Source organism: Polyergus mexicanus, unplaced genomic scaffold, assembly GCF_030449975.1.
Source record: "Polyergus mexicanus isolate NDT 795.1 unplaced genomic scaffold, iyPolMexi1.0 SCAF_10, whole genome shotgun sequence".
Taxonomy (NCBI): domain Eukaryota; kingdom Metazoa; phylum Arthropoda; class Insecta; order Hymenoptera; family Formicidae; genus Polyergus; species Polyergus mexicanus.
The window spans coordinates 9317120-9338553 of record NW_027223330.1 but is presented as its reverse complement, the minus strand read 5'-3'; the positions used below and the strand labels follow the sequence as shown (position 1 = coordinate 9338553).

Here is a 21434-nt window from a genome sequence, read left to right as displayed (position 1 = left end):
TTCTTATAAATCGGTAATCGATAAATACAACACCGTTTTGTACAATAGTATAATCTATAATCCGCTGTTAGCAGCTATCGATATCTAGTATAACCAACATACGAATATAAAATCTCTGCAATGATAAAGTGATAAGAAAAAAAGAGGAAAGAGAAGGGAAGGTGCTGGGAAAAGATCAACAGTTTATCGAAAACACACCGCAGGCAGATGTGAAAGCTCAACGTGAGAGCGAATCGGGAGAAGAAAGCGTGTTTCGAAAAAAAAAAACTTTTATATTTTTATTCACGTTTCTTGCGAGAGACATACTCATCGCAGTCATAACAATTTAGTGCGATATCGCTTATACGTTTGTATCTCAGCAACCGAAAACATGTCCAATAAATACGAGACGTAAGTGAAAGTGTTCTCCCTTTATTTCATCGTGTTTCTCCACGGGCATTTTCGAGGTTAGATATATGTTTGAATACACAGTGAAAATATATGTCAAGATAAATATTTTCATTGTCGCATAACAATCATTTGTCACAATGCAGTCCATTTAATTCGTCCTTATTACGGTGAAAATTGGATTTTTTGACGTAATGAAAGGAACATAGGCATAGTAATTTAGTTGGATTAGTGGTGAGATATCTCAATTCTCTTGCAATATTTAATATATACTTATAATTTTTTTTTTTTATCGTGGTATAGTGATAGCCTTTCACTTTAGTAATAGACAATGTCAACATTTTGACAATTTTTTTTTTTTTTTTTTTTTTTTGGAGAATAATTACAATAAAAAACCCTTTATTGTTACTATATTTTAAACATATAGAAGAATTAATGTGCAATATAGCAAAGAAGTCTCATTTGCTTTATATTTATCAATATGTAATATAATATATAATATAATAATAAATATTTAAAATATATGCAGATGTACAGATATATATATATATATATATATATTGTCATATATTTTGCTTATTTTGTGAATTATGACAGTATTTACAGATTAAAGGCTACTGAGGACAGTACAGTTGAAGACGAGGAGTCTCAATCAAAGGATAATCAAAAGGTCGAAAAAGGTCCACCAGTGAGTAGTCTAAAAATCTTATTGGTATATGAATGTTAAGATATTGACGTTGATCAAATATCTGATGATTAATATCTGCTTACAGCCTTCAATAGAAATAAATCCAAATGAGCATAAATTACAATATGCTTACGCACTCTGGTACAGTCGACGTAGTGGCCTTGGCAAACAAACTAGCATACAAAGTTATGTTCAAAATTTAAAATTGGTTGGTAGGTTTGCAAGCGTAGAACAGTTCTGGGGTCTCTATAGTCACTTAGTACGACCATCAGAATTAACAGTGCATACAGATTTTCATCTTTTCAAAGTTGGTATAAAACCCATATGGGAGGTGAGTGTACGATTCTGTTATATAATATGTTCATATTACATATACAAAACTTATCATTTATTTTTTCTAGGATGAAGCAAATCAAAAAGGTGGTAAATGGATAGTAAGATTACGAAAGGGTTTAGTATCTAGATGTTGGGAAAATCTTATATTGGCAATGTTAGGTGAGCAATTTATGGTAGGAGAGGAAATTTGTGGTGCTGTTGTATCTATAAGATTTCAGGTAAACAAATTTCCACATTTATTCTTAATTTACAAACATAAAAGATTTTTTACTAATAGATGAATTTTGTTTTTAATAGGAGGATGTAATATGTGTATGGAATAAAACTGCATCGGATGTAGCGACAACAGCACGAATTAGGGATACATTAAGAAGAATATTACATCTTCCAGCTAGTGCCTCTATGGAGTACAAAACTCACAATGACAGTATGAAGAGTGTACATCGGCTCTAAAGTTATATAATTTTGAGAACGAGATATATTATGAGCCTTCTGACAAAAACCTAAGGTAAGTTAAATAATTTGATATAAAGCATCATCTCAAAAAAGTGTTAAAGATCCTTCGTTATCTAATCATTGTTATGGTTTTCAAAGATGTTTCATACCTCCCAGGAGATTGCACATCTATTTGACAGAAAATAAATAAGACGTGAAAATTTTGAAACATCCATTTGATGATACACTTTATTCACAAGTGTCTCTATGTTGTAACTTATGTAAATAATGAATTCACATTGATAAGAAATAAATAAATACCCTTATTTCCAAGACATGTAATGTAAAAAAAATTTTTATATTTTGTCTATCCAATTTTGTATAAACATATTTCTCACACAAAACGATTATGCCTCTTTCACAAAATTGATCTCCAAAATTTCTCTCTCTCTCTCTCTCTCTCTCTCTCTCTCTCTCTCTCTCTCTATATATATATATATATATATATATATATATATATATATATATATATATATATATAATTATAAAAACCAAATATAAAAAAAAAAGAAAAAAAGAAATCACATTCATTGTTACAAATATTTTTAATAATTAAAACTTAGTTCCAACGTTATATACAGAGGAAGACCTTTATCTAGCTGTATATGAGATCATGTCGCGCACAAAATATATAATTGATAATTATTATGAATGGAAAAATATATTATAATGATTCTATACACATACAACATAAAGATTTTCAAATAAATTAGCAAAAGATCATATATATTATATCATATAAGAGATATAAAATTTATCATCGGTATGTTCATGTACATAAACACTAGCAATTCAAACAATAGCATTACATTGGTTTTCCAAATAGGCCTAAAAATCACGAGTCAGACTATGCGTCTATCTTTTTTTATCACGTAGAGTAAGAGTATTTCCGATGACTCTTTTAAATAGAACTTTTAAAATAGAACTATTTAATATAATAGAAATAATTATTAACATTACAATATATTTATATATATTTTTATAAAATTATAATAATTATTATAATAAAGAAATATCGCGATATCTTGGTCGATATATAATGTTGAAGTTTATAGACTAGAATTGGGTGTATTCCATAAGAAAAGAGGCCCAATATGAAAAAGTCTTGCATTAATTGTGTTTTTATCCTATGATTTTATCCTTGTATAAAGATTTTTATATAAAAAGCTAAGAATTTTATAGCCCTAAAACAATATTTGCAACCATACCTGCAACAAAAATTTATTACAATTTTATATATATATATATATATATATATATATATATATATATATATATATATATATAATATATATATTCATGCTTACCTAATACAAATGAGAATATCAATTTGAAGTTCACAGAAAGGTGGAGATAATCAGGCACCCTTTGGTTTTGTTCTCCTTCAGTAGGTAAAAGCAATCCAATTATGCATATAATTCCTGTGATGAGTGCTATGTAATTTGTACCTCCTAAAATATTTGTATCTACAATTATATTTTGTGTTGTTGTTTTATATATTGTAATCACAATGAGAAATTTATCTTTGAGATAATCTCTTATTTATTATCACTAATTTAATATCTTCATCATTTTACAATGGAAGTATAAAATCTTTATTGTTTTATTTTCTCAATACAAAGCATATTATCACAATAAATCTAAAAAATTTAGGCTTGGTTTGAAGTAACTGTAACGCATTTACTCACTATCCATTGTCTTATTTCGGGTTATAAGCGCATAAGATTGCTGTTGCCTGCTTTCATTTATTGGAAGCTGTTGAAACATATCTGGATCTGGCGTTGACCTTCCAGCTGTATCCGATGTTCCAGAGAGAAGTTTAGCTTCAACATCTCGTTTACCAATCACCTAGCATGATTTGCAAAATTTTAATTTTTTGCTAGACTTCAATGAGTATTTTTTTAAACATAATAAACATTACCTGCTTAGTAGGATATTCTTGCATATGTATCCTGAATTTATCAATTACATTACAATTATTTGTCAACAATGCTGTATGTCTAACAACAATATCAACACAGGAGCTGGCTTTTATTATGCCTTCTGGATCAACCACTTGATATTTATTTGGTGCAGTACATAAAACTAAAATATTAATATTAAATACATACAGACATAAAATTAAATCTAAATATTCATATTGGAAAGAGAAAAAAAAAATACCTTTGAATTTTACAGGAAAATCATATGGATTATACAAAGTTAACACTTGTTTGTGGGTAGACTGGTCGTCTAAATAGAATGTAATGTTTTGTGGAAACACAAAAATTGGTAACTTCCGAGGTGTAACTATTAATGGTGGTGGCATTGTGTTTCCTTAACCTTGAATTGTCCATACACCTGCAAGATACAATATATAGTAATCGTATATTTTGCACAAAATATGTCTTACTTGCTAAAAGAGTATAATTTTATATATAAATTTATGGAATTTTTTTATAGGTAGGAAATTATACATGTAACATATTAAAGCGATTTGTGAAACATATTTATTGAATTAATTTAAAAGAATGTTAGATCTATAACCTGATATACAATATAAGAGGTTCATATATTATGCATTGCAAAAAATAATAATATATGAGGCATGAGTTATGGAATATAAAGATAACGTGACATACCTGTGAACTTATATGCTTGCAAATTAACAAATAAAAAATTGTTTTTCCAGATTCACGCTCGAAAGGAATCCAAATATCAGATAACGCTAATTGTCATCTGAATAAAGTTACCTCAATATACAGCAAGATTTCACTATTGACGTATAAAAACGAGTGACATTTCGTTGATTAGACTTCGCGCCGCGTGTCAAAAGAGTGTGTATGTCGTGTATGTAGAATATTTACAAAAATATTTACAAATGATTAAATCTCCTTTCGACCATCGTTATAACTACCAACGAGATGCATTCGCGTATCGTGTAGTATGTAGTCTTTGGCTGTCTCTGGGTGCGAACCTATGCAGCGAAATAGCGTAAAGCCCGAATCACATTAGCGGCCGCGACTGCGATGCATCAGCGATTGCGATTTCGCCTCAGCCAATCAGATTAGATTGGACGTGTCCTTTGGTACTGCGCAATGTATATGTAGGGAACTGTAGCTAAAAAGAACAGACTAGAAAAGAAAAGAAAATACAATAGGAAATTTGTCTTGTAGGATTACTCCAACTGAAAATATATCCCCATGCCGCATCGCGCACTGTGCGTTACAAATATACACATACAGATTGAATTCTCCTTTTTCATAATTCAAGATGTCGAAGAGAGGTAAGTCTTTATCGAGCACGAGGAAAATCTATGGGAATCGGTGTCGGGACGATGCATCGGTTTCGAATAAAATGGCGAAAAGACGAAAATATGTTCGGCCTATGCGACAAAACAAAACGTTGCTTTATTAGTGACTAATACGCAAAAATATTCATCATTCCAATATCATATGATATATCACTGTTTAATATAATATATTGCTACTCAAGGACGTGGTGGGTCGGCTGGAGCCAAATTCAGGATATCCCTGGGTCTACCGGTTGGTGCGGTTATCAATTGTGCCGATAATACTGGTGAGTCCTTTGCAAAAAATATCATTTGCGTAATACTTAACCTCAAATAGTAGTCGCGCGATTTGCGAATAAAGGCGCACATGTCTTTTTTTGATCATCGTTTGTAATGATATAATGTGAAGCGTGAGTATCTCACAATTATTTTGTGTTCCCCAGTCTATTGACTAATTCGATAAAAACTGAGAAAAAATGCACGCGTACAAAACTGAATCTATTAAAAATGAAAGCCAAGATTCTAATGGAGATGCAATAATAATGACAATATGATATTAGTACAACGATATAACAGTTTTCTATCCTTCCTGATCATAACTTTCTTATTAAATAATAAAAACAAGATAGAATATTTATATAGATACATATAATTGCACATAGCATATATTTTAATAACTCTAAAAGATTGATTTATATGTATATGCAAATGTATAAATATAGACATTATAATTTTCTGCTTGAGTAGATAAATTCACTCCCCCCCCCCCCTCTCTCTCTCTCTCTCTCTTATCTTTTTCCCATAATTTATTTTATATAATGATGCAACTATTTCTTTTTAGGTGCCAAGAACTTGTATGTCATCGCAGTGCAAGGTATCAAGGGCCGATTGAACCGTCTGCCAGCAGCAGGATCTGGCGATATGATTGTAGCGACTGTAAAGAAGGGAAAACCTGAACTTAGAAAAAAGGGTAGATTAATTACTTTCACTTTTTTTTTTAAAGATGGAAAATGTCACTTTTATCTCTTCAAAGAATCTTGCATAATAGCACATTGAGATATATATATATATATATATATATATATATACATATATATTACAGTAATGCCTGCAGTGGTTATACGGCAACGGAAACCATTTCGTAGGAAGGACGGGACATTTATATATTTCGAGGATAATGCCGGCGTGATAGTTAATAACAAGGGTGAAATGAAAGGATCAGCTATTACAGGACCTGTTGCAAAAGAGTGTGCAGATTTATGGCCAAGGATCGCATCCAATGCCAGCAGCATCGCATAATCCATCTTGTAGAATCCTGTGTGCCCATTACAAAAAAATAAATCTAATACCCATACTCTGATCTTGGATTTCCTTTTTTATAATATTAGAGAAATTTATCAAAGAAGAACGTGAGAAAAAAAATTGTTTTTTTTTTTCTCACGTATTATTTAAAACAACGATATTTAGATTAGCATTGTATGAGAGTACAAACCCATGCAGTGGAACCAATCGCTAGCATAAAAACTACAAAACTTTTATGATTGACTTTACTCTTATTCTGCATTCCGTTGCATGGGTTTGTACCTTCAATTTTCCCTAAAAGAAAGAATATAATAGCTTCTGCATATAGGACGCGAAACCGCGCGGCAAAAGGCGACTCGATAGCCAATAAACTTATAACTTTTCTATTAGAGCGGAAAATTGATTGGCTACCGCGTTGCCTTTTGCCACGCGACAAGCATTTCCACATCCTGTGTGCAGAAGCCATTCATCAGATGTGATACTATATACTGCTAAAAAAGATGATACAAAGAGGATTCAAAAATGTTTGAAAGTCGAATGCAACCTAATTTTATATCTTTATAGAAAATATAGAAAAAAAAAATATATATATATATATATATAATAAAATCAATATTATGAGTAAACGTTTATACAAAAATAAAGACAAATCAAAACAAAAGCGAAAGCAGTAAAACTTTAATGCGGCGTCTACAATAGAGATTTTAAGCTCTAAGCCTTAAGAAATTGACGAATGTCAAGTATGAGAAGAATACTCGACTGTGATTAGTCAATTTCTTAAGACTTAGGGCTTAAAATCTCTATTGTAGACGTCGCTTAAATGGTTTTAAGATCGAAGTGTGACAATGGCTAAGATATTAAATTTACTAAAGACAGTACGAAATAATTGGAAAAAATCCGTGTTAGGGATAGCAGCTTTCTCGTACGGAATTTCGTACGGCAAACAAACATACGAGTGAGAATCATGGTGAACTTAACCTCGTATTTTTCCTTATTTTGTTAAATTCACGTTCCGCAGTATTCTATATATTTGTTTACTTGCAATTAAGTATTTTATATTAGACGATATATTTTTATATCCATTTTTATTGATCCTTTTTGTTGAAATATATAATTACATCAATGAATTATTTTCAATATTTTTTAGTGTGGAACAATTAATGCGTCAATATTGTGAAGATGTAGCGAGATATGGAGACATCTCTTGTCCCACAAATGTCAAACCTCGCCATGTAACTGTTATTTTAAACCCTGTGGCCAAAAAAAGGTTGTCACAAAAATTTCAAACTGATATAGAAACTCTAGTCTTTGCTAATTATTTTTTATTTTGATTTTCAGGAAGGCCAAAAAGTTATTCGAGAAATATTGTGAGCCTCTATTGCACTTAGCTGGTATTTCCACAACTATTGTCGATATACAATCAGGAAGCCATGCACGTAATGTAATAACAAATTTGGAAACTTCTACAGATGCTATTATTGTAGCTGGAGGAGATGGTACTTTATCAGATGTTACAACTGGTTTAATGAGGAAATATGAATATAATCTTCGTTCTGTCAGACAATGTCCCATTGGTGTTTTACCATTGGGAAGCACAAATACAATCGCAAGCATGTTTTATCAAGGATACAAAGATTTAGCTGAAATACATCACATGATCGATGCAACAATGGCAATTATTAAAAATAATCTCAAAACAATAGATGCTATTGAAATCAAATTGCTGGAAGTATGTATCTTCATCGTTTCTCATTTCTTTAACGCAAATTAAATTGCATTCAAATACAAATTTTAGCCATATTTTATTTTAAGAACGATCCAGAAAATCCTATAAAACCGGTTTATGCTGTAGCAGGCATAAAATTGGGAGTTTGGAGTGATACGCATGCCCGTATTGATAAATATTGGTATTGGGGCTCCTTGCGCAAGTACATCTCTTAATTTTAGAACAGAATTTTGTTTTATATGTATTTATTTTGTCTTATACTTTCTCCTTTTGGATGCAAACAGATATGCAGCTTATGTATTCAGTGGTTACAAATCAGATTTAAATTGGAAGTGCAATGCAGTAATGAAATATAGCAAACCTTGCAAGGGATGTTCATGCTGTTATTCCAAAGAGTTGTCTTATAATCAGTCTACGAATTTGAATAGAAGATGGTGGCATGCATTTTTGCCAAAGAAGCAAACACTTGTTCCTGGTAAAATTATTCTTATAGAATTGTAAAATAATGAACTATTTTTGTATATACACAGAATGCTATTAAAATAAGATAATAAATATACAAAATTGAAAAGCTAAACTAAAATATTCGGATAAATTTGATGAATAAATTTTTTTGCATTAAAGGAAGAGAAAGACAGATTGATACTTTAATAGCATGTTGTATATTATATATATGTAATTTTAATAGATGAATGATATTATATAATGTAATCTTATGATTTATTTCAGATAATCATGTCGATTATAGTAAAATAGTAAATGAAGATTGTGGCATATTTTATGAGATACCTATTTCAACAACTGAACTATGCATAACTACAGAAAATGTAATGAATGTACTAGTTCAATCACTGCCTTCATTAAAGATAGCTTTAGGTGAATTTAAATATCTCTATCTGTCATTATTTAAATTCGAAATTTAGTCAGTGCGAAAATTTAAAATTTAACTAATTACACATTCAGGCCCAGAAAATGTTAGTTATACCACATTTGTTGAGAAAGGATGGAAACAAGAAATGAACAATGAATTACCAGTAAATGCGATATTAGATGCAAAAGATATTGAATTATATCCTGAAATAGTAAGCAATCTTTTTCTCTATAAATATTAATAAAATTGCTCTTATAAATTGCCTACCTTTCAAGATTTTAATAATATCAACAATTTTATTTCAGGAAAATAACGATCGAATGTTTTACATTGATCACGAGGAGTACGAGTTGAAGCCAATTCAGATTAAACTACTCCCACAATCTATAACAATATTTTGTCCCGAATCGAATAGATAACATATATATCCAGTAATTTATAAAAATGATTCAAAACTGTTTCGCATTTAATATTCCATAGTATATACAGTAATTTTTAAATTATTTAAAAACGAAAAAAAATGGGAATAATAAAATATCTCGTCGATTAAAGTATTATGAAAAAAAGATTATTTAATGTTTTTTATAAAAAAATAATTTATTATAGCATACAAAAAAATATTTTGATTATAATGTTCATAAATTTAAGTAATACATTTTCAATCTGATATGACTGCTTAGTATAACGCTTATACTAAAGATTTGATTACGTCAAAGTATGTTTACCTAATAATTTAATTGTATAGTCTTTTCTTAAACTAACTTTTCTTTAAAAAACTGCGTTAAATACATTATTGTGAGTAATACTGAGACGTAATCATTTTCAAGATCTTTCAAAATCTTTATATATCTAACTTTTTAATGAGAGTGCGTTTAATAAAGGAGAATAAACTAGTTTATACAGTAATAAAAATATTTTTATTATTTTATAAATTAGTCTCATTTATTAAACACACTTTCGTCAGGAATGATCACTTTCGAGATATGGCCTAATAGTAATAAGCACCAATGGAGCTTGTAATGCGTTTGTCATTACGACCTTAGAGGGTACCTGATATCTAGATTTAAAAAGTCCTCTGTGTGATAAGATATATGGCTTAAATAAGACAATAATTTGTACATATAGAGCAACCGGGATATTTTAAGATTTCAATTTTTGTACTGCAAGATAAAAGATAGAGAAAGAGAATTTCTTAAATTTAATTCGTGAATCTGTCTCTTTATCTTTTCAAGATATACTCATTGATGGTATAATATTACTATTTTCCGCACAAGAATTCTTATCACAATCCTTACTTGTAACTTTGAAAAAATCTAATAAAGAAGCGCTTTTTGTTGGTTTTGTTACTTTTGGGGGTTCGGTCGATCGTGATCTCTTGGATCTTCTGGCACTGGGTGTCACTTGATTCTTGGGACTGCATGAAGTTGATTCTGGAATCTTACTTTGCTCATATCTTTCTTTTCTAATTTTTGTCAACCAATCAACATTCTCCTTGTATTTTTGCGGTGATATTTCGAGTAAATGCGGCGCTGTACCATCCATCACAAAATTTGGTAAGTTTAACGTAGGCGAAAAAGGAGTTTCCTCACTCCTGATTATGAACTGGCTTGTACTGGGCTCATCCGAATCGTAACCTCTACTCGAAGTAGTAGCGGTTTCGACACTAGAGCTAAATAGTCTTCGCATACCACGATTGTCCGTGTGAACTCGTTTCGCGACTGTCTCGCGATTTTCATGAATAGGAGATAAAATACATTTGCGTTTTCCCTCAGAACTCATTGTCATTTGCAAATAACTACGTTTAAGAGGAATGTGCCTGTCTCTCTGATGATCCTCATTGCTAGATTCAGGAGTCGTAACTATGGAGTTTAAACATTGTTTGAAAATTTATCATAGTTGAAAAAGGCTAGATAAAGGATTCGAGAATTCTGTTTTATAATTTTTTAATTTTGACCAAATTTTGCCATTTGTATGTGACAAAATTAAAAAAGTTCTAGTAATTTAATAAAAATTTTATTAAATGTGATTTATTCTGAAGTTTTTTGTGCATGAAATATTCACCATTTATATAAATTTTATAGCAGCAATGCTTTAATCCCTACCTGAAGTATTGTCTGAACCTGGTGTAGTTTCCTGATTGATGATCGAGCGTCGAGAAGTAGTTGGGGTAGTTTCTAAATTCATATTTTCCAAACATTTTTCTACTACAATCTCAGCATGACCACGTATATCCATTTTCTCATTCACTTTATGTTCTAAGCCAACTCTCCATATTCTATGGCAAGAATCGTCGGAGCAAGTCACTATCTGCAATTATTCTCGAGATTAGAAAAAGATCATATTGCATATGATTCTGAAAATATAAATTATAATTCATATTTTTCACAATAAATTTAAGAGCATGCAAATGATTTTAAAATTTTATTCTGATATATATTATTTTATTATTTATATATTATTATTTGTATGCTATATTATTAGTTATATGTTATTATTACATTATTATCATTTTATTATAATCTTTTGAAGATATAATACAAAATATGAATATATTAAGAGATTTGAAACCTTAGTTTCGCCCATGCTACACCATGCAATACAAGTCACTTCTTCTGTGTGGCCGAAAAGTTTAACTAACGGTATACCCGGTCTGTTAGTATGCCAAATATATGCCAGTTCATCACTGGATCCACTGGCAAGATAGCGGCCATCAGAACTTAAACAAGTCTTTACATAATACGTACGATTTTGATGCCCATAATATTCTGCCACTGCCATACAAAATTGTTATGGTTTTATTTCATAATGTTATTATGTCATATTGAAATTGAAATATATATCAATGTATATTTCGAAAAAAAAAAAAAAAAAAGAACATTAACCTGGTTTGTGATTATATGATGATATATTATAAGCATATATAATGTTATCCATGCAACTTGCATACAATGTAATTCTAGCTGGGCATATTAACAATGAAGAAAAGCCATTCCTAGTACTATTTCCTGCGTAATTCATCAGATGCTTAGCTGTTGGTTCTTTCTTGTGGACAGTGTAATTCTTACGCAAATCCCACACTTTTATTAAACTAGAAAATAAAATGAAGACACATTATATATTCGTGCACGCAGGACATATATTCTGCACAGATATATAGGTGTAAACGTGATCTTACCCATCGCCTGCAGCACAAGAGAGTAATGTAAAATCATCTTGAAACACTAAACCGGTAATACTTTGTGCTCGTGATGCTTGACTATATGCCTTTCGTTTCATATTGCCTGTGCTACCAACATTGTGTGCATTGGCAATACAATTATCTGGCTTAGGTTGATCAATATGATTGGCTCTGATATCCCATATCATGATAAAACCATCTCTAGCACCCGTTGCAAAGACCGCTAAAATTTTAAAGGATTCTAAAGACTCCTAAATCCTATGATATGTTATAATAGGCAGCAGTTAAATGTTTTTCATATTCTATGTTGATGAGTTAAAAATAAAAAATTAGCTCACAAAAATAAAATAACATTACGTATAAAGATTTATCTCTATCCTGTTTGTGAAAAAATGTACATTTCATACATAAAAATTTTTTCAAGAAATACAAATATTTATAACATCCTTTGAAACGAATCTGATACCTTTGTCCTGATAACGAAATACTGCTGTTTTTACACTTCGCGTGTGTGCATGAAAACAATTAATTTGTTTTATTTCAGGCCTGGAGATATCCCATAAACGTACCGTGTGATCTCCTGATGCTGTAACCAGTTTTAATTCCCCAGGCATCCATGCAATGTCAAAGATAGCATTACAATGTGCCTTAAAAAATATATATATTTGGTTAACATTTCTGTACTCATGCTAAGAAAAACTTATTCATTAAATCTGTTAATCAAAATAAATAGCAACCTGTATTCCTTCCAATGGTTGATTAGAATTTTCTCTAATTTTTGTATCTTGAAAAGCGATTTTTCCATCTTCATTTGCTAAAGCGAGAACTTCCTCGTATCCCGGCGTAGTACAAAAACGGCATGCAAATACTGGTGGTTCGGGATTATAATCAGGCGCATTTACATTTGGTGTTATTCCACGATAAATATCATCATTATAGCATTTCAAGCGACACAGAGCGATGTCATAATCATATATTAATCCTGCAACAATAAATGTCAGATACATCAAGTAATAAGTTTTGTTATATAGCGCATTATAAAATTTTTATAATTAATAGCAATCTATTTTGTAATAAAATTTAACTTTAATCATACGATCAATTTAATCGCAATACAGATAACCTTTGTTTCTCTGCAAAATATATATTTGTTTTCAAATCTTTCGTAAAACGCATGCACATGCTTATTCACATTTACCAAATCCACTTTCTCGTCTCTGAATAGCATTTGTTACATTCATTTTGCCTCGACACATTAATATACGTTATCAAATTGTTTTTAAAACTATTGTTTTTAAGATTGTTTATATACGCGGGAAATCTATCAATCTTTCTAATTATCTTTGCTTGGGTTTATTTTCAAGTAACGCTTATGGCTGCGGTCGAGAAGACGCTAGAAATGCTTCGAAGCATTGCATTAACCAATCAGAATAAATAAATCTTTACTCTTTTTGTCCTGATCGGTCAATCAAACGCTCCGAAGCATTTCTAGCGTCTTGCCGACTGCAGCCTTAATATCATACGATTGGCTATCAAATAAAAAATATTAGAGATTTCAAAAAACTCTCTATTTGAGAGAGAGAGAGAGAGAGAGAGAGAGAGAGAGAGAGAGAGAGAGAGAGAGGGAGGGAGGGAGATAACCAATTACATTTTTAGTACTGGCAGTGAATATTGGAACGCAGCCTGTATCTATGGCTGCGTTCAGCAGAAAAAGCAGCTTTGCAACTGTTGTAAAATTCTTTAATATGATTGGTTTATACATTTAGATCCGGCAGGAACTAAGGGCATCAACCAATCATATTAAAGATTTTACAACGGTTGCAAAGCTGCTTTTTCTGCTGAACGCAACCTATCTGTTTCTTAAGCCTGCAGCATACGGTACGATTTTTCGTACTGATTTTGTTAATTTATTCGTTGCGTGCTGTTTAGCGAAGTATTCTACGTGTTCCAATCATAAGAGTGTTACTAGTTTTGGCTTCACACATGCAGATTATCTTACGTGTTGGGTTAATTTATTATTTACTAAAAGTTGAACAAAGATAGAACGACACTCATATGTATACGGATGATATTTTCGAACGCAGCCCAGGACGCGGAAACGCGTGCCGCGCAGCAAAATGCGACACGGTAGCCAATCAACTTACAACTTTTCCATTAGAGCGAAAAATTGATTGGCTACCGTCTTTTACCGCGCGGCAAGTGTTTCCGCGTCCTGTGCAGAAGCTTATGCTCCGTCTGTATTTCTTTTGTTTATGCCCAAACAAGCAAGCACGAGATCTGACAGAAAGATGGTGGTTATTTCTGAAGACGATTGTCGTGACAGTGCGGAAGTAAATGTTACAGAAAACATGGATAACAATCAGCCTAACGTTGAATTGGTTCCAAGAACGGAACAAAATAACGACGAGAGAAATGTGGGTTTTTTTATTTTTACCTAACACTTATTATTTATTTTTTGGCGGCCTTTTTCTTTAAAGAAAATTATATTTCTAGAATGAAGATATTGAACATACACGCATACAGAGTTTACATTGGCATCTCTTTAAATATATATATAATTTTTTTTTATAAAACATGGTATACCGCATATGTGAAATAATCATGAATAATATAATTTATAGAAAATTTACTATTATTTTTGTTGGTCATACCCTCCTATACATATGTAGGAATATATATGTTGAACCATTTTATCAAATATTTAATTATAATTCATATATTTTTTATAGGCAAATGCAGAAAATGATGAACAAAGAAGAAAGCCATCACGTTTAGAATCGTTCTTCGCCATAACAAAATCATTAATTATACGAGCTCTTATAATTTATTTTATTAGTAGCTTTTTTAGACGTTCTGATAATAATCCCAAGTCTCCCAATACCATTAGTGATACACGTTTACAGGCTGTAAATATATTTCCCAATGGAACATTGTTTGATCTTAATGTTTACTTGTCGGAATTCGAGAATTTTAAACAATTCAATGATCCGCAATCATTAATTTGGTTCGAAGAAGGACTGATTTATGGGGATTGGTATAGCGGACCGAATCAAGATGGGTCCAGAACATTCGAGTACTCGTTTGTTCCTTCAGAATATCTAAAACAAAATGGCTCTATTTATCTTCATATATATATAACAAAAAGTGGAAAATCACCAAATCCTAAAGCAGGCAAGGGAACTTATGCTGGTGATTATATAGCCTACTCGAGAAAAATGTTAAATAAGTTTAAAAAAATTAGATATCAGAAGAGGCACAACTTATTAACTGGTGAAAGTACTGCTAGTAAAGAGGAGATAGCAGTATGTATATATTGTTAATTTTTGAAATTGATCTTATTTTATATAAATTGTATTGTGTATGTTAACTGTGCATAAAATCTTGTAGAAAGCTGAATTCATGGATCAAGAATATGTGTCGCATTGGCATCCAAATTTAACTGTTAATTTAGTGATTGATCAAACCAATTGGGTATATGGTCAAGTACCGCAACCATTAGATGAATGTGAGCGAGTTTATGTTATAATATGCAAATGTATTGGAAATCTTTACATTTTGTTCTTCTTTTAGATGTACATTTCTTACCTGGTGGAAATACATATAAGCCAATAATATATATGAATGATTTCTGGAACATGCAACGGGATTATCAGCCATTGAATAATACTATAGAACAATTAGAACTCAGATTGACTTATCAACCACTTTCATTATTTAAGTGGCAAATTTATGCAGCTCAGTCTGTTAGAAATAAATGGACATCATCAATTATAGGTTTGTTAAATTTCTAAAATAATATATATGATAATAAGACACATACATACGTATGTATATTGTAGAATTTTATGTGAAAATATTGCGTGATTATAAGGTTTTATCTTTTGTTGTCATTGTTTATTTAGGAGAAGCATCTGACGAGGACGATAACGATCAAGATACCTTGAAGGAAACTTTGCTTGAAACAAATCCATATCTACTAGGATTGACTATAATTGTGTCAATTTTACATAGTGTGTTTGAATTTTTAGCATTTAAGAATGGTAAGCAGTTAAAAGGAAAAATAATTTTGTCTTTTAAATCTATAACAAATAATCAAAATATATATACAATAACTGCAATATAAAACTCTTTGTTTTTTAGATATTCAATTCTGGAATAATCGGAAGTCCTTGGAAGGTCTGTCTGTTCGCTCTGTATTTTTCAATGTATTCCAATCTCTTGTTGTTCTTCTTTATGTTTTGGATAACGAGACAAACACAGTTGTGCGCATTAGCTGTGCAATAGGTTTATGCATTGAAATATGGAAGATAAACAAAGTTATAGACATTAACGTCAATAGAGAAGTAAAAATATTTGGAGTTTTTCCAAAGATATCGTTCCAAGATAAGGGATCATATGTGGAGTCTTCTACAAAGGAATATGATAGACTTGCCTTTAAATATCTCTCATGGGCTTTGTATCCTCTGTTAGGTGGATATGCGATTTATTCTTTAATGTATTTGGAACATAAGGGATGGTATTCTTGGATTCTCAATATGTTATACGGATTTCTATTAACTTTTGGCTTCATTATGATGACACCGCAATTGTTTATTAATTATAAACTGAAAAGCGTCGCGCATCTTCCGTGGCGTATGCTGTCGTACAAATTCCTGAACACGTTCATCGACGATATCTTTGCATTTGTGATAAAAATGCCGACTTTGTATAGGATCGGCTGCTTCCGCGACGATATTGTTTTCTGCATATTTTTGTACCAAAGATGGATATACAAGACCGATCATACTAGAGTGAATGAATTCGGTTTTTCCGGGGAGATGGAAATACAACTGGCGGAAAGTAAGAAACAGGCAGCAATCAATGATCGTCCGAAAGACGAAGTAACGAAAAAGAATGAATAATATTCGTGATGTTTAAGTTAAGCATCAATCGTATACGTTATATCCTACATTGTCTCCGAGAATTAATAAAATCGCCCGATACCAAATATAATTACACATTTACATTTATTTATATAACTTTCTACATATAATTGTGTGTGTATCTGTATATTCTATTAAAGTATTCCCGAATCCACTACATATTATATGAGCATATTGCGATATGCATTGTGAAACAAAATAGCGAACAATTTTTGCTGAAAACATCTTAATTCATTTTCTATCCAAATTTATTACAAGATATATTGAACACACTTTCACATGATATATAATCTTATATTAGAAATTATAAATGTAAATTGTATGCTCAGTAGCATTTATGACATTCATGTAAATGTCTAATTGTAAAGTGAATATACTGCAGCGAAAAACATCGTCCTATCTAACCAAACACATGAAAATCCAATGCATATGAACGATTTCAAACAAGTCATTATTCGTATTATTGGGCGAGATATTGTTCTGCGAAATAAAGTTACTTTAATTATCATATATCTTATATATGTGAATCTTTCTTTAAATAACAGTGAAATATTCGTATCCTCTTTATTATAGCGTCGCGACACTTTATAAAAGTATAGAAAAATGCAATTAACTTGCAAAAGTGCAATCAGCCATTTTTAAGAAAATTTCAGAGCATCGCATTTTTAGAGATCTTATATAAGATCATGTTTATTACTATTATTATTTTTATATATATTAGTATTACAAATACATTGAACATGTGTTTAATATTATGTTTTATATTTCGTTAGAGTAATTGTATAATTAAATTATTGACTTATGCCTCTATATTTTGGACAATATACATTTGTTATATATATGCATTTATTACATATATGTATAGGTACTCGTTTCTGAAATTGATTTATAGCGTAGTTTGTGAGCATCATCGCATACAAATATGCGATGTAAAGTTTTAATAATATGATTCCTCGAGTTAAATTATTTATATACAACCGCATATGAGAATGACATTTTTGCAGAAAATAAGAAATGTTTGAAAGAAATAGCGATTTATGTATTGTAACGTGATACGGGGATACCGTTTTTAGAGAGATCAGACTATAAAAATTATCATTAATAATAAATATATCATTCTCTTAATTCTTGTATTACTATTCTTTGTGTGATAAAAAATTATAAATTTACGTAAAAATTTGTGCTCAAGAAGTTTATTTATATGTTTAAAATTGAAGAATATTTTAGTTTTTTTCAATTTGGAGAAAATCTCATTCTTGCACTAATATCGATCGATAGGAAAACACGGACGCAGCACACATGCACAAAATAACGAATATAATATTTATTCAAATCTACATTTGTAAGCTTCAAGCTTTAAACCGAGCTATTTCATTTGTATTATTTTATATCATTTCTCTGCGCGTACGATAAACGTAACAGATAAAAAAATTATCTTGTGTTAAATCGCATAATAAATTACAATAAAATGTTTATTAGAGATTATAGCAATAGCAAAAATTCTATGCAAATCATTTTTATAAAAGTAAGATATACAAAAAGAAATGAATAAAGAATTTAACTTCATGATTTGATATTTTCCGAATTTATGTTTATACTGTAAACAATGCATCAAGGTTTCCTTTTTGTTTTCCTTTTCTTCCCCCCCCCCCCCCCCCTTACAAAAAGGCACTTTTTACCGCGTGTAATATGCATGTTATCAGAAAGCTTTTTTTTGTATCTGTAATACATTATATGTATAATAGAATTTTTTCATTTCTCGGTTTTTTTATAATTTGATATTATATATATCTAAATCTAAAATATTCATACATAATGGGAAAAAAAAAAAAAAAAAAAATCACCATTTAACAAAATTAAAGCTAATGTTATATAGAAATATACCGTTTATATATATTTTTTATTTTAATATTTATGTTATCAATAGCAATAATGTACCGATATGAAAATTTATACAGGATGTTTTAATAGGGTTGAATATCTTAACTTAAAATATGATTTTAGGATCTCAAAAGAAAAAATTTTTCTCTGGGAATATGTCCGTAAATCCTTTATTTAAGAGATATATTGTCATCTAAACATTTTCATTATAAAATTTTATGAAATCATCAGGTTATAATAAATAAATTAATAGTGTTTCAACTACTTTATTACTAAAAAATATAAAAATTTTAACAATTATAAATTTCACTATTAGAATAAATGCGAGGCGTAATGATGCTTAATTCGTGAAAGCATCGAGCAAACTGAGAAAGTTTCTCAGTGATACGTCGATATGGTGTTTTTGTACCGTTTTTATAATATCAATTATAAAACATGTACAGTTACAGAAACAAGTATGTATTAGCTGTTGTACAATAAATTTATCATTCGTATTCATAATAATATCTCTTAAACAAAACAGGCATATTACAGGCATACTTCCAGAGGAAAATTTTTTCTTATCTTGAGATCCTAAATTTATATATTTTAAGTTAAGACATTTAACTCTCTGAAACACTCTATATATACCGATAATGATTTTTACTAGATATATATCGGAATATATACCGATTTAAATACCGAATGTGAAAATGAAGATAATAATTAGCACTGTATTCAAACAATTCAAAATTTAACACAATATAAAAAAATAATTTAATTGAAGCTGCAAATGCGTAACTTTCTTAAATAAAAAGTTACATATATTTAATGTAGTTTAATCTATACATTTTTAACATTGGAAATAATAACGCAATATAATTTAGCATTTTCGTTTTTGCAATATACGCAAAATATAAAATCATAGAAAATTTTATGAATGTGAGAGATTTCTGCAGATTTTTAATTTTCATAAAATATTAAAGATAAGTTTTTACGAGTAATATTGATGAAGTTTCATAAGATACTATCGCAAAACCAAATTTCATAAAATGACAGAACTTGTAATACCAGAGATAAAAATATAAATCAATATTGTATATCAATTTAATCAATAATGTGTGCGTAATAAACTATACAACACTAATTAATCTGCAAATATATCGCTATTTAAATTTAAAATTTACAGCAATATTAAAGAATTTTTTAATTATGTTCTAGTATAGTTATGCCAGATTTCTATATGCGTCTTGTAGTTTTATGAAAAAAGACTTGTAGCGCTACATAAGTTATATCGAATTAGTGTACTGGTGAAATTTGTATTACATATATAATGGCTTCTATATCTTACACACGTTTATCATTTAATAAATACTGCTTTCTTTCCATTCTATAATCTTAATTAAGTATATCGCTTTTGTAAGGACGACGCAAATTATTTATATATTTCTTTCAAGAATATAAAGGATAATTATATCCTATTCGAAGTTTCCCTCTTAAACGATGAAATTTTAATGGGCGATTATAGAGAGAATAAGTTTTAATAATCATTTCATTTTAAGCAGCCTCTCTTACAAATAAAATAACAAATATAAAGCAAAGATGTTTTTTTATAATGCAATATTAATACTTTTCAAAATATCTAATAATAATCTAATGTAAGACTAAAGAATTAAAAATATTATATAAATACCAAATATATACACAGTCAATTACTATATAAAATTACAAGGAGTTTCAAAACACTAGTTAAAGTATAATTTACTTATGAATACCAGCAAACTATTGAAAACAAGAAAGTATACAGGAAATTCATTTGTATAGGAATCCTCAATAAATGCGATTTGTCTCTCTACTCTTTGTAAAATAGGCACAGAAATATTATTTAACTATACTTTGGGTAATACACGAAACTTTATAAAGAGATAGAGTATATACAGTAAATTGTGATGTTGCATTACTTTTCTAGATACTTGTGCCGCGTACAAAATGTATGTAGAGTTGAAATTCCTATTAACGGCATTGTTCGCTTTAATAAGCGATTTATAAAAATAAGATATTACATCATTACAATTAAGTGGTACTGAACTCCGGCTTAAAATTAACTTGTACCAATTTCTATTAAGATAGGTAAGTAAACAGGCATACAGCAGAGAGATATTGAATTAATATACATTTCGCCTTGGTCTATATCACATTGTGTGATGTAACAAAGTGAGAATAAATTATTGTGACTGACTGTCATATGTTAAAAAAGATAAAAATAAAAATGCACTTTTTTAATGAAAAATATAATCCATGGAAAACAAAATCTATGTGCATTTCATCTAGAGAACACATTTTGAATATATTTAGAATAGCAATTATGACAATAGTATTTTGAAACTAACTGTTTTTA

General features: G+C 29.9%; 6 protein-coding genes across 10 annotated transcripts; 4 read left to right on the top strand and 2 right to left on the bottom strand.

The window, feature by feature from the left end:
• Nucleotides 1-121: 121 nt before the first annotated feature.
• On the top strand, nt 122-2174 carry LOC138936893 (eukaryotic translation initiation factor 4E type 2). Of its 2 annotated transcripts, none has more exons than XM_070302679.1 (6): nt 122-390; nt 994-1075; nt 1161-1406; nt 1477-1629; nt 1709-1919; nt 2006-2174. In XM_070302679.1, exons 1-5 carry the CDS (start codon nt 371-373, stop codon nt 1862-1864), a joined length of 657 nt encoding a protein of 218 aa, XP_070158780.1. In that variant the 5' UTR covers nt 122-370; the 3' UTR covers nt 1865-1919; nt 2006-2174. The 2 variants fall into 2 exon arrangements, with proteins under 2 accessions (XP_070158780.1, XP_070158779.1); XM_070302678.1 differs by having other exon boundaries at nt 985-1075.
• Nucleotides 2175-2379: 205 nt separating this feature from the next.
• On the bottom strand, nt 2380-4831 carry LOC138936894 (motile sperm domain-containing protein 1). 2 transcript variants are annotated; one of them, XM_070302680.1, is made up of 6 exons: nt 4528-4831; nt 4070-4246; nt 3828-3991; nt 3595-3754; nt 3214-3372; nt 2380-3114 (listed from the first exon to the last, which is right to left on the bottom strand). In XM_070302680.1, the coding sequence occupies exons 2-6, from the start codon at nt 4212-4214 to the stop codon at nt 3083-3085; spliced, it is 660 nt and encodes a 219-aa protein (XP_070158781.1). In that variant the 5' UTR covers nt 4215-4246; nt 4528-4831; the 3' UTR covers nt 2380-3082. The 2 variants fall into 2 exon arrangements, with proteins under 2 accessions (XP_070158781.1, XP_070158783.1); XM_070302682.1 differs by having other exon boundaries at nt 3214-3357.
• Nucleotides 4832-5083: 252 nt separating this feature from the next.
• On the top strand, nt 5084-6537 carry Rpl23 (ribosomal protein L23). The gene is made up of 4 exons (XM_070302570.1): nt 5084-5171; nt 5381-5464; nt 6019-6147; nt 6280-6537. The coding sequence occupies exons 1-4, from the start codon at nt 5159-5161 to the stop codon at nt 6474-6476; spliced, it is 423 nt and encodes a 140-aa protein (XP_070158671.1). The 5' UTR covers nt 5084-5158; the 3' UTR covers nt 6477-6537.
• A 339-nt stretch (nt 6538-6876) lies between these two features.
• On the top strand, nt 6877-9650 carry Mulk (acylglycerol kinase-like protein Mulk). Of its 3 annotated transcripts, XM_070302689.1 has the most exons (9): nt 6877-7434; nt 7627-7746; nt 7818-7870; nt 7949-8208; nt 8292-8407; nt 8490-8680; nt 8935-9081; nt 9169-9287; nt 9382-9650. In XM_070302689.1, exons 1-9 carry the CDS (start codon nt 7325-7327, stop codon nt 9493-9495), a joined length of 1230 nt encoding a protein of 409 aa, XP_070158790.1. In that variant the 5' UTR covers nt 6877-7324; the 3' UTR covers nt 9496-9650. The 3 variants fall into 3 exon arrangements, with proteins under 3 accessions (XP_070158790.1, XP_070158789.1, XP_070158791.1); XM_070302688.1 differs by having other exon boundaries at nt 6880-7434; nt 7818-8208; nt 9382-9649; XM_070302690.1 differs by having other exon boundaries at nt 7355-7446; nt 7818-8208.
• A 123-nt stretch (nt 9651-9773) lies between these two features.
• On the bottom strand, nt 9774-13554 carry L(2)dtl (WD40 domain-containing protein denticleless). Its single transcript, XM_070302559.1, has 8 exons — nt 13453-13554; nt 12992-13236; nt 12721-12901; nt 12252-12477; nt 11959-12164; nt 11645-11847; nt 11179-11383; nt 9774-10935 (listed from the first exon to the last, which is right to left on the bottom strand). Exons 1-8 carry the CDS (start codon nt 13508-13510, stop codon nt 10304-10306), a joined length of 1956 nt encoding a protein of 651 aa, XP_070158660.1. The 5' UTR covers nt 13511-13554; the 3' UTR covers nt 9774-10303.
• A 967-nt stretch (nt 13555-14521) lies between these two features.
• LOC138937338 (putative lipid scramblase CLPTM1) lies at nt 14522-17829 on the top strand. Its single transcript, XM_070303516.1, has 6 exons — nt 14522-14668; nt 14984-15556; nt 15642-15759; nt 15825-16028; nt 16157-16294; nt 16395-17829. The coding sequence occupies exons 1-6, from the start codon at nt 14543-14545 to the stop codon at nt 17153-17155; spliced, it is 1920 nt and encodes a 639-aa protein (XP_070159617.1). The 5' UTR covers nt 14522-14542; the 3' UTR covers nt 17156-17829.
• The last annotated feature ends 3605 nt before the right edge of the window (nt 17830-21434 follow it).

Coding starts and splice junctions, on each gene's coding strand:
- Mulk (XM_070302688.1), top strand. CDS start 7,325: ATGGCTAAGATATTAAATTTACTAAAGACAGTACGAAATAATTGGAAA. Junction 7,747..7,817: donor AACCCTGTGGCCAAAAAAAG/GTTGTCACAAAA, acceptor TTTGATTTTCAG/GAAGGCCAAAAAGTTATTCG. Junction 9,288..9,381: donor TTGAATTATATCCTGAAATA/GTAAGCAATCTT, acceptor ATTTTATTTCAG/GAAAATAACGATCGAATGTT.
- LOC138936893 (XM_070302678.1), top strand. CDS start 371: ATGTCCAATAAATACGAGAC. Junction 1,076..1,160: donor AGGTCGAAAAAGGTCCACCA/GTGAGTAGTCTA, acceptor ATCTGCTTACAG/CCTTCAATAGAAATAAATCC. Junction 1,407..1,476: donor GTATAAAACCCATATGGGAG/GTGAGTGTACGA, acceptor TATTTTTTCTAG/GATGAAGCAAATCAAAAAGG.
- LOC138937338 (XM_070303516.1), top strand. CDS start 14,543: ATGGTGGTTATTTCTGAAGACGATTGTCGTGACAGTGCGGAAGTAAAT. Junction 15,760..15,824: donor ACCGCAACCATTAGATGAAT/GTGAGCGAGTTT, acceptor TTCTTCTTTTAG/ATGTACATTTCTTACCTGGT. Junction 16,029..16,156: donor ATGGACATCATCAATTATAG/GTTTGTTAAATT, acceptor TTGTTTATTTAG/GAGAAGCATCTGACGAGGAC.
- Rpl23 (XM_070302570.1), top strand. Junction 5,465..6,018: donor CAATTGTGCCGATAATACTG/GTGAGTCCTTTG, acceptor ATTTCTTTTTAG/GTGCCAAGAACTTGTATGTC. Junction 6,148..6,279: donor ACCTGAACTTAGAAAAAAGG/GTAGATTAATTA, acceptor TATATATTACAG/TAATGCCTGCAGTGGTTATA.
- LOC138936894 (XM_070302680.1), bottom strand. CDS start 4,214: ATGCCACCACCATTAATAGTTACACCTCGGAAGTTACCAATTTTTGTG. Junction 3,755..3,827: donor AAGAATATCCTACTAAGCAG/GTAATGTTTATT, acceptor AAATCATGCTAG/GTGATTGGTAAACGAGATGT. Junction 3,115..3,213: donor GATATTCTCATTTGTATTAG/GTAAGCATGAAT, acceptor TTTTTGTTGCAG/GTATGGTTGCAAATATTGTT.